Source organism: Mytilus trossulus, chromosome 13 (assembly GCF_036588685.1).
Source record: "Mytilus trossulus isolate FHL-02 chromosome 13, PNRI_Mtr1.1.1.hap1, whole genome shotgun sequence".
Lineage (NCBI taxonomy): Eukaryota > Metazoa > Mollusca > Bivalvia > Mytilida > Mytilidae > Mytilus > Mytilus trossulus.
Window position 1 is genome coordinate 46,567,899 of NC_086385.1, and position 12,858 is coordinate 46,580,756.

The following is a 12,858-nucleotide window of genomic DNA, read 5'->3' on the forward strand; positions in this document are numbered from 1 at the left end:
AGGTAAAGACAATGTTTTCCATCAATTCTTTTTGAAAATTCATACAGTTTCTTTGTTTATTTGTAAAGCAAAGTTCGTCCCCACAAGAAATCGTTTAAAAGTAAAAATTACCAATTGATTTACCATAGACAGTATGTGTAAAGCGAAATTAAAAATACTGTAACAATCTTAAAACTGATCTGAAAGGTTCAAAATTTACAGTGTGTTGTTTTCATAACTTAATTCATAACTAAATTTGAGACGTAAAACCATATTTCTTGTAGCATGTTTTGATATTTCAAAAAAACACTTTTTCTACCAAAATTTTTATTTTATTTCAACTCATTATTTACATCCTGAACATAGCTTGAACGGCATATTGAATATTTCTAAACACATGTGAAAATTCATTTTGTACTCAGAAAATTGTGCGCCGATTTTTTATCTAACTTTCCGCAGGATCGTTAACACGGAATTTAGTTACTTTCCGACAGATTTTGATTTTCATTATCATGTGTGCATACATTTCAAATGAGAGCTTTTTAAAAAAGTGTATCTCATTTTGTTTTATATTTAATACTTTTTTCTCAATTTTATTCCAAAGTCGTGTATCGTTTCTTTTGTTGACTAGTATATTTTTATGTTTTACTTACATACACTTGCATGTTTAAAATACACGTAAAATTTATTAGATTAGAGGAAAGCATTTATTTCATTTTTACTGTCTTATTGTTAAAGCTGTAAGAGAACTCCAAAAGGCGTTGGATTTAAGAAAAAAATTCATAAAATTAAAATAATTGTAATAAACAGAAAACAAGCATACATCTAACATTTCTTCGTAAACATGTTTAACTGAATAAGTCTGGTTTCGCATGGTGGGTGATGCATATATCGATTATGTAGTCGACAGAACTGACCAACAAATCTTGTTTGTGACAAAATCGATCAGCTTTTCTTACTTTGCTGCTATGTTAGAATATTCTTTTCGCATGGTGGGTGATGCATATATAAATGATGTCGTCGATACATACGGTCACGCATCAAATGTATGCGATTTGTTTAGTTTTTCAGGAAAAGCTGTTCGTATAACAAGAAAACAAAGTACACTCACCAAAGCATAATATTGCTGCCTTGTTTGAACATTCCATACTACTAAATGTTGTCTGGTTATCATCTATATTCACTATTCCACATTCACCAGTTTTATTCAACGAATTGATAACCTTACCTAAACAAAATCAATAGAATTATTCAGAAAATGTTCATTTTGTGATAGTGTAACCCTTTAAACTAAATACAGTTAAGTGCCATACTAACACACCACTACTGTGATCCAAATGCAATATACGGAACAACAAATCTGTATTTGTTGTTTTCCAATGAACACTTCTATAGTGATCAAATAAAAGAAAACATGCAATTAAAATCAATATCCGGCGTTTGCGGATTGACAACGAGTTTTTCGTATTTTAAAACTGGCTACAAAAACAAATTAACAGTATGCCTTTTTTTTAAAAGAATGACAAAATACGGGATCAAATATAAACTTAGAAGTGCAAGGAATCGGATATACAGTTGCTTGTTATACATGATAAAAGACAACTGGAATGATAAATGTTTGCTTTTCTCTTGGAATAAGTCAAAATTAAAATAAGTTGATATTCATATGACTGCACAGTGAATTGACTGGAAAGACGATAAATATTTTTACTGAACTGGGAATGAGGTTAACTGTATGGTGGATATTTTGATATGCGACAGATCGGATTTAACGTTTTTATTCTGACTGGACGTGTGTTTATAAATTTCCCACACTAGTGCAATGTTGACATTCTATTTCTTTAAATAATCAAACACGCACAAAATTCATGTGTTATTTAACTCTAGCTAAGGGGTTAATTAAAATTAACAGGAATACGGATTCAATGAGATCGAAGTATTCACTCGCAAGTGAATAATTCATCATTAATGTTTCTTAGCTTATTTTGACAAAAGTTGACCATACTGACTGCTAAAAGCGAATTATCATTCCACTATTTAACTTTCATGAATGTTTGAAAAGAAAATCAAATTATTTAATTTTCATGTATCTCGTAGCTAGCTAGTGCCACTTTCAGTGTATTATATACAACTTTAAGGTAGTTAACTTTAACATTCCGTGAAATTTCTTTTGAATTTTACCTGCGTATATACATTGTGTGTATGGAAGGAGACCCGGGTTTCATTAGGACAGCAATACTAATATACAAATGCGTATATGCAATTATAGTATTCAATTAATTTCCATAAATAGCTGATCGGGGTACAATGTAAATAAAATAATTTAAATAAATTGTCTATTTTGTGATTCCCATAGTTGATTATATCTACGCCCTTTTGGTCTCTTGGGGTGCTTAATGTTTTAGTTATCATACCACATCCTCAAACTTGTAGTGCCTTTATTTGTATGAAGAAAAATAGAATAAAATATCTTATATATAGTAGGTATGTGACTTAGTGTAGTTATATACAGAAATCTAATTTTATAGAACTTACTTTTTATTTCATATATCACAGTAACATTATCATTATCTCCACAGATGAAGTTCTGATTATCACCGCATACTGTGACAGCAGTACTGTTACATTGCACTATTTCTATATCATTGATAAAACAACATACACATTTGTATCGCTGAAACCCAATATGTGTGTAATTAACGCCATACGAATTTTCACAATGTTGGAAACATTTTAAAATATCTGGTTCTTCACTGAAATTCTTTTGAGTAAAATCTATTTGCACAGGTAGGACGTTGGCCTTCAAAATGCCACATTCTAAAATAAAAACAAATACAAAGTAAAAAGTAATTAATAATTTTTTTATTCAGAATCAAATGGTCTTTGAGGAACAGGGACCCGTATATGTTACACTTTTGCACTTATGCTTATAAAGACATTGCAATTTTGCGGCTAAAACTGTACCACTTCTACCATGACTATTAAACAGCGGTTACTACTATTATAAAAATAAAATTGAGAATAAAAATGGGGAATGTATCAAAGGGACAACAACCCGACCATAGAAAAAACAACAGCAGAATGTCACCAACAGGTCTTCAATGTAACGAGAAATTCCCGCACCCGGAGGCGTCCTTCAGCTGGCCCCTATACAAATATATACTAGTTCAGTGATAATAAACGCCATACTAATTTCCAAATTGTACACAAGAAACTAAAATTAAAATAAAACAAGACTAACAAAGACCAGAGACTTCTGACAGGCGAAAAATGCGGCGGGGTAAAAAATGTTTATGAGATCTCAACCCTCCCCCTATACCTCTAGCCAATTTTGAAAAGTAAACGCATACCAATACGTACATTTAAAATTCAATTCAAGAGAAGTCCGAGTCTGATGTCAAAAGATGTAACCAAAGAAAATAAACAAAATGACAATTATACATAAATAACAACAGACAACTAGCAGTTAACTGACATGCCAGCTCCAGACTTCAATTAAACTGATTGAAAGATTATGATGTAATCATATGAATATCAGACATAATCCTTCCCGTTAGGGGTTTAGTATCATTCCATCATAACATATATGAGAAGAACATAACCCGTGTCATGCGAACAACTGGTTTTTGAATAAATGTATAGCATTTATTTATTAACAAAAGTAAAAACTGTATAAAAACGGCCTCAGTGGAAAATAAGACTTCCTTCCAAGTAAGACAGGAATATTAACCAGGTGAAAAGTAAACCTGGGTTGACATTTTAAGTAGTAGGAAGTCATGTTCCGCTATGGAAGTCATGTTAACTTGCTGTTTTAATATTATAACATGGATGTTAAAGAGTGTCGTTTCACATTGAAGTCAGTGCTAGAAATTGACTTAGAAATAATGCGTGGATTAATTGGGAATAAAACCAACAAAAAAAAACCAACGCTACTGACAAAAAAAGTTTTAAAATAATAGACATTTTTTTAGTCAAAATTAAAAAAAAAAAGAACAAAAGTTAAAACAGAATCAAGAGTATACATGTATAGATATATTAAAAACACGTCCGCACAAAAGAGCAATATATATATATATATATAGCATTTGTTAGCCATAAGTAGGAAGTATATCAAAAAGATCAGGAAATACCTCGTAGAATGTAAAGTGGCAAACAATTGTATCTGTGACCTGTCAACAATAACCCTATAAGAGGACATTGACACCGTCCTTATAACTTTGTATAGTATCGAATTTATACTTCCGTGTTTGTGGGATACAACGTAAAAGTTTATAATCTTTAGAAGAGTTGCAAAGCTGTTGACAAAACATTCGTGGTGAAAAAGCGTTGTTTTCAAAAAATATCATTGTCGAGGAATTATAACGTTTTGACGACTTCCAATTTTATTTTTTTAATTATTCCTTATTTGTTTCGGTTTTAATCATGTTTGTGAGAGAATTTCAATAACCGGCTAATAAGAAAAAAAAATTTCTTTAGATAGCGTTAGACAATAAACAAATAAATTGCTTGGCTTCACATCACACTTAAATGTTATTCTTATTTTATCAATTTTATAAACCATTGGGTAATGCACAGTTGTTTAAAAAATCTGTTCCTGTCATATTATTTTAGTACGAACAAAGGGGTGGGTTTTATTTAAGTGTCTATCTGCCTAAGAATCAGGCAGTGGTGAAAACATGACCAAAAAAAACAAAACACCAAATTTGACATTGATTTCAGTTCATAATATGTAGTTGTGCACAAACAAAACACTCATTTCCATTTTCTGTTCTGGTAATAGAAGATATAATTTCGTTGAAATGCACTAGAAATTAACGAATAAGGGGAGATAACTCTGTAATTTGTTATCATTCTAACTTATCTTCTAACCAAGATAATTGATATAACCAGACACACACAAACAAAAGACCAATGATTTTTAACTCAGGATGATGGTAAGTTTTAAATAACATATAAGGGTGGTAGGTGAAAGAACCAGTTAGTAGTAAAACTGAAAAAAACATACAAAATAGCTTCTTGCGTCAATGTTGCAGTTTGCAATATACCAACAATATACCAACAGTTAATGAGAAGGAAAACAAAAAAAATTTCAATTCAATATTAAAGTTCCTACCACTTATTGTTATATTTTTATCCTATTTCACACGTTTGATTTGTTTGAGCTTTTTAAATTGTCATTTGTTAAGGGACTAACGGCTTTGATGTTGCCATTGAAATACCTCACTTTGACTGTGCGATGACTAAAAGCAACCTTGGCGCTGTTTCATTGCCTTTTGTGAGTTCCCTTTTTGCTGTGCATGTTATGACTTGGTGTAATAGATGGATATTCCCCATCTTTGTTTTTCATTCTTAATAATACAGTGCACATGTTAACGATTTCGCTTGCGTCTTCTTCGCCTAAATATTATATCATACCTTTAAATTCTATCCAAGGTGAATAGGTTGCATATGCACCTACCCATGCCAAAACAGATGAGCTGGTACACGTATCAGACAAAACAACTTCATTTCTAGATAATCCAGTAACATTGCAAGTCCCTGTTAGGTCACCTGATGAACCTGTTACATTCTGCTTTGACAAGTAAATGTTGACAGTTTCTACAACAAACAGAAACAATAAAAATGTTTTACAACTTCAGGCATATGACAGTTGTTATCCATTCATTTGATGTGTTTGAGTGTTTGATTTTGCCATTTGATTACGGACTTTCCTTTATGATTTTCCTAGAAGTTCGGTACTGTTGTTATTTTAATTTTATCCAGAACCGCTTTCTGGTGAAAAGATGGATCTGACATTTGTTGCCTTTATAATGCAACCTTTTTGTCAGTCTAATATAAAAGTAATGAAATTTTGGCATATCTCTTGGAAGATAGTTTATACTCTTTCAAAAATTGGGCATTCATATTACTTTTTGTAAACTGTAAGCTTAACTATGACGTGTTTCATTACTTTAATTCACTTACGTATTCATACGTAATGCGTAGTAATAAAAATCGGTAGGAATAAAAGCGTCCTTGTTAAACAAGGAAATGTTACTACAATGGTGGGTGTTGTATATAAACAAATAATTAGATAAATACAGTCCTGACGCACCTTTCACAAACAATATAAAGAATAAAAATACTGTCTCGTTAGTCATACACATTTCAGTTTAACTTCAAATCTTTAAGTTGGTATTTTTTGGGTTGGGGTGGGGGTGGCGGTGGCGGTTGAGAGGAATCAGAGTCGCTGACAAGGTCCTTTCTTGATGTAAGTTTAAAAGTAGATTTGATTTTTTTTTATCTGAGATATCCAATGAATCCAAACTTACATGTAATTAGTTTAACCTTAAACATGGTGATGATGTACTTTTACTCAATACTTGTAACTCCACATTTAGATTTAAGAAATAACTGTACTGTATTTGAAGCTCTGTCGGCATCAATTGGTGCTTTAATGGTCACAAACTAAGTTGACTGGCGACGCGTTGGCGGATACAGTAAAGGGTATTTGCGACCATCACATCACCAATTGGTGCCGTCGGAGCGTAAAATACAATATTTTTATCTCCATTCTAATGAAACTGACATAAAACAACGTTAAATCATGCGTTTAAAATCTGTCATATGTCGTCTGCGCTTGCGCGTAAGTTTTTCATAGCAACAATTTTGATGCCATGAAATTTTGTGACGTTACTCAATCAAAACAATTTTGCATTAGAATAACGTATATATATCATTTATCCTCTGGTTTCCTTTTGTTTTGGGGTTTTCTTTTAATCGATTTATTTCTTAAAGCAGCGGAATGCTTCTTTTACTTTATTTTATATGTTTGATATTGATATTGAGTATAATACCAAAACTAGACGGTCCGTTTAAAAACTAAAATCAATGACAAACAGAATGTTTTCAATTTTCAAATTGTAAACTTTCCATTTCACAGTAGTAAATACTCTCTTACCTATTGTTTTACTTTTACTTATCTTAGTTCAGGCAATACGCACCTGAATGTGAAAAATACATGAATGCATTAACAAGAATGTGTAACTGACACAAACAAATTCTAGAAGAGTTATAAAAAGAATATTTCAAATAATTAATGAATTTATTTAACAGTCACCATAATGGATCGGTTGGCAGGTACGATGTGTTATTGTCCTTATTCACTAGCAAAGTGTTTTCGTAGAATAAAATCTTTTAAAATACCAGTATAATAGTCCGATCTGTCATTAAATGGATTGTTTTATATTCTAGAATGTGATATTTTATCGTTATTGACGTGTCCATGGTGGGTGAAGCATGGATAATAGATGCTGATATTCTGTAGAAATAAACTAGTCTCATACCTTTTGAAATTCATGCAATTCACCTAGTTTTTATTTGTGTTTAATTGATGTGTCCCTTCTACGCCAAATGAACATCGGTAGATTAATGTCGCTTTAATTCAAATATATATCCCATTTAAGGCTTCATATTTTTAAAAGACAAAACTAAAAAGAAAAGAAATTCTGTACATTCAATAGATTGAATTAATATCTGTTTGTTTGTTTTTCGCATAATGGCAGTAAAATCAAACCATGCTATTCCATAAAACAATGAGGTTCTGAGTTCGTACACTGCACGTAACAGGTGTGAACCAATCCTATCTTAATTTACCGTTTCCGAATTTTAAGGACTATGGGTTATTTCATTGTTCGTAACCCAAAATGAAAATAACGTCACGACATTGGTTGAATTTTGATTGTCTTGGACGTTTTCAACCAATCACGACGTTTTGGTGAACACTTTTGAAAATATTACCAAAAAATCATTTGATTCTGAAACGGCGAATTGACTAGGATTCACGTTTTGTTTTCCTTATAAAACCAGTGGTTTACACTGGATACTGCGTCTTCCTCAGCCAATAATAAATTGCCACCAAGATATAGCGTCAAAAAATCAACGTTGCAGTTAACACCAAACTTAATTAAAATCATTTAGTTTTTTTTATACATTCAGTTTTCACAAGATTTAAATGGTCTACGAATGTAATCAATGCAATTTCTGTTTAATACTAGTAAGTCGTTAAAAAATATCTGTTAGATATATCAGCCTTCTTTTGACGTAAAGATTGTAAATAAAGGCAACAGTAGTATATTGCTGTTCAAAAGTCATAAATCGATTGAGTCGAAATCAAATCCGGGTTGCAAACTAAAACCAAGGAGAACACATCAACTATAAGAGGAAAACAACGAAACAACAGAGGTGAACAAAAAAACAAATGACAATGCAACACATACAGAAACGAACTATACGATAACAACTGCCATTTTCCTGACTAAGTACAGGACATTTTAAGAGAAAACAATGGTCGGTTGACCTGGTATTGTGGCTTGCCAAATCTCGCACTTTTATGGCAATTTACAACAAGGCCTGACGTACTTAACACATTCATTTTCTGTAAACTTCCGCTTGTATAATATGATAAACTTACTGTGCATTCATAATTGTATGCCCTCTCTATTTAATTTCCGGATAACGGTTAAGTTTATTGTTAAGAACTACTTGTTTTAAGACACTTGGTATTTTATATTTCCTTATTACGAGAAATAGTGTTAAGACCTATATATGTTATAAACTCACATTAAAAAGAAAAACTAAATGACAATTAAAAACCAATTGTTCAGAGAACAATTGAAGGTCTTCCCACTAGTAAAGATCTATTTTGATATTGATATAGAAAAAATCAGTTAATAATGTTAGTTCCTATAGCTTTTTGATGTATTTGTATGAATTTAGAGCGAAGGTCAAAATCTAGAACGTCCTATTAACCCATGACCTTGACCTCAATTTCAAGGTCACAAACCAAGGAACTCAAATCAAAAGACTATAGGTCTTATTTATAGTTGGTTAATGAGTTATATCACCATACGCGTATTTTTTAATACAAGAGGGGAGACAACTCCATTTAACGTTCAACGTACCCTTGCAATCAAAATTTACGTGTAATGACATGTCGCAACAAACAATTTAGGTAAAATAATTTGTCGTTATCTTATACAGTTTCTGGAAATAAGAGATAATAAGCCAAATTCAAAAATTAGACTATGACCTTGACCTTTGACCTTGACCTAATTTTCATTTTTTTGGACCAAGGACTTCAAATCAAAAGATCCTAGGTCTCTAGCACTGATGGTTTACAAGATAGAAATGCATATCACTTATATCAAATGCATAAGGGGAAATAACTCTCATATGGAGCGTTCATATCGCTTCGGTCAAAATAGGACAAATCATGCGAAGGATATAACGAGCAATTTTGTAAAATAAATTTGTCATAATATTTTACGGTTGCGAAGGAGTTGCGCTAACAAGGAAAACAGTGTTTGGGGAGATAACTCCTACAAAGAAAAGTATTCGTTTACGCAGGGTAAATTTCAAAAGCGCATAAACTGTTCGATATCATATACCAAATATCTAAGCGACATATTGCGAAACAAATGTTTATCGCAAGAACAAAATTAGGCGGAAGAAAAAAAAAAAAAAAAAAAAAAAAATAATCAGAAGAAAAACAATAGGTTTTTCCACAGAAAAGTGGAAAGACCTAATAATGTTAATATGAACAATTGATACAAAAGGTCAAAGGGTTGTCACTCTATGGTCCAGCGTTTATACCGACAAAGTCGAGTCATAATGCTTCACATTTTCTATCATCAATTAATAACCATAGTAACTATACACTTTTTACTGTTGTATAAAAATAAGAAATATAATGTACTCAGAATTAAATTAAATCATAATAAATCTTTGTTAGGAGCTTGTTGAAACTGAAAAATGATGGTTTCACACTTTTAAAAAATATTATAATTTTTTTACGCACTGTCATCTTAGATTTCCGATAATTTCAGGAGTTTAGTTTAGTGGAGTGGGGGATTTTTTTGTACTTTATCAAGGGAGAGGAACTCTTTTTTACATTGATTTCTTTAGTGTTTTTATGTTGCGTTTTGTAGATCGTTTTTTTTTTCGTTTTGTCGATTTTTTTTGCCGTGACGTCAATTCTTTCGACTAATGAGTATGATTATCTATCTAATATATCTTTGGTATCTTCCCTCTCTTTTATCTATCCTTTTGGTATCTTCCCTCTCTTTTAACTATCCCTTTTGGTATCTTCCCTCTCTTTTATCTATCATTTTGGTATCTTCCCTCTCTTTTAACTATCCCTTTTGGTATCTTCCCTCTCTTTTATCTATCCCTTTTGGTATCTTCCCTCTCTTTTAACTATCCCTTTTGGTATCTTCCCTCTCTTTTATCTATCATTTTGGTATCTTCCCTCTCTTTTATCTATCATTTTGGTATCTTTCCTCTCTTTTATCTATCATTTTGGTATCTTCCCTCTCTTTTAACTATCCCTTTTGGTATCTTCCCTCTCTTTTATCTATCCCTTTTGGTATCTTCCCTCTCTTTTATCTATCATTTTGGTATCTTCCCTCTCTTTTAACTATCCCTTTTGGTATCCTCCCTCTCTTTTGTCTATCCCTTTTGGTATCCTCCCTCTCTTTTATCTATCCCTTTTGGTATCCTCCCTCTCTTTTATCTATCCCTTTTGGTATCCTCCCTCTCTTTTAACTATCCCTTTTGGTATCTTCCCTCTCTTTTATCTATCATTTTGGTATCTTCCGTCTCTTTTATCTATCATTTTGGTATCTTCCCTCTCTTTTATCTATCATTTTGGTATCTTCCCTCTCTTTTATCTATCATTTTGGTATCTTCCCTCTCTTTTATCTATCATTTTGGTATCTTCCCTCTCTTTTATCTATCATTTTGGTATCTTCCCTCTCTTTTATCTATCATTTTGGTATCTTCCCTCTCTTTTATCTATCATTTTGGTATCTTCCCTCTCTTTTATCTATCCTTTTGGTATCTTCCCTCTCTTTTATCTATCCCTTTGGTATCTATCCTCTCTTTTATCTATCCCTTTGGTATCTATCCTCTCTCTTATCTATCCCTTTGGTATCTATCCTCTCTTTTATCTATCCCTTTGGTATCTCCCCTCTCTTATCTATCCCTTTGGTATATCCCCTCTCTCTTATCTATCCCTTTGGTATACTCCCTCTCTTATATCTATATCTTTGGTTTCTCCCCTCTCTTATCTATCCCTTTGGTATATCCCCTCTCTCTTATCTATCCCTTTGGTATCTTCCCTCTCTTTTATCTATCCTTTTGGTTTCTCCCCTCTCTTATCTATCCCTTTGGTATATCCCCTCTCTTTTATCTATCCCTTTGGTATACTCCCTCTCTTATATCTATATCTTTGGTATCTTCCCTCTATTATCTATTCTTTTTGATATCTCCCCTCACCTTTATCTATCCCTATGATATCTCCCTTCTCCTTTATCTCTCTCTTTTGATATATTCCGCTTCTCCTCAAAACACATGTTATACGTTATCTAAATCTATAGTATGGTCAGGTACTTTAAGCTAGTGTAATAATAATAATAATAATAATAAATTCTTTATTTAACGAAGGTAACTCATTTAACATACAATTGTTAATATCACACAGCAGTTATTACACTAAGAAGCGAGAAGACATTTTAATGATTTTGTCCTTTTTCTTGAAATATCTTGGTAACATCCGTATTTTTCTGGAAATATAAACTTACCTGAATCTACAGTGTAGTTATACACTACATGTACTATATATCAAGTTTACTTATAACACTACAAAGCGAGAAGACATCTTAATTGTTTTGTACTTTTTCTTTGATTTTCTAATGTTTGGTAAATAAAATCAAAATATTTGCTATTTATCCAGGAAAATAGGTTTTACATACATGTACATACTAGAATTGTCATGATGCAAACGAGTAATTGTAGATAAAAATAAAGAGACATGGTATGATTGATAATGAGATAACTCTACACCAGAGACAAAATGGCATTGAAGTTAAATCTATAAGTAGCCATATGGCTTTCAACAATAAACAAACATAGAACGTCAAGTAAGCTACATAATGCCTCAACAATGATAAATATTTCAAAGGGAATAACGTTTGTTTAAAAGTTATATTAACAAAATCATTCAGACTATACAATGACCACAAGTTCTATCTTGATATATTTTATATTTTTAGAAAAAAATGCTAATTTCTAAATCTAAATGATATTTGTAGTATGGACATACCTGAATCGCATTTGCATATAAACAGTGATAACAATCCATTTATAAATATGATAAACGTTATATACATTCCATTCATGTTCGTTTAACAAGAAGGAAGAGAAAAACATGACCAGCGAGTGAATGAAGAGATTTTCCGGTCGGAAATTGAATCAAGTATTTAAGTAACGCTACATTAAAAACGATTAAGGAGACTAACAACGCAGAGTTCCGAATAAACGGGGGATGTAATAGGTATATGAATAAAGCTGTATAATAAGTGACTGATTTGTCACGTAACTGTATCAATCCGGATCCTTAGGAGGATGATATATATTATAACTTTTTTGCTTGAAGCTTGTATGCAATAAACAATTGATTATAGTTTGCATTAATGCACCTTTGTACAGTATTGACTTTGTTCACTGGTGAAGGCCGTACGATGACCTATACTTGTTAATTTCTGTGTAATTTGGGCTCTTGTGGAGAGTTGTTTCATTGGCAATCATACCACATCTTCTTTTTTTCTTTTTTTATGGCGTTGTTGTCTTGATTTACGATTCCGACAAAACCTATTGCGACCACTATAAACAAAGCATTAATACAAAGTATAGGAGAATTCATAGCATAATCATAGAACATCCTTATGCGATGTAACGATAAATATATGCTTGTTTTTATAGTGATTAAGATAATAACACAATTTTGACTGCTGTACACTTATTTTTGACATTTTTACCTGTAATGTCTGGTATGTTTGT

At 31.8% G+C, this 12,858-nt stretch overlaps 1 protein-coding gene across 1 annotated transcript in view; it reads right to left on the minus strand.

The window, feature by feature from the left end:
* The window catches only part of LOC134694423 (uncharacterized), a 153,613-nt gene extending 141,269 nt beyond the window's left edge, over window positions 1-12,344 (minus strand). Inside the window, exons 1-3 of the mRNA XM_063555431.1 lie at window positions 12,122-12,344; window positions 5,395-5,577; window positions 2,515-2,796 (exon numbers count right to left, since the gene is read on the minus strand). Of these exons, the coding sequence (XP_063411501.1) occupies window positions 2,515-2,796; window positions 5,395-5,577; window positions 12,122-12,197 (541 nt within the window). The 5' untranslated portion in view covers window positions 12,198-12,344. The remainder of the gene's footprint in view (window positions 1-2,514; window positions 2,797-5,394; window positions 5,578-12,121) is intronic.
* Window positions 12,345-12,858: the final 514 nt, after the last annotated feature.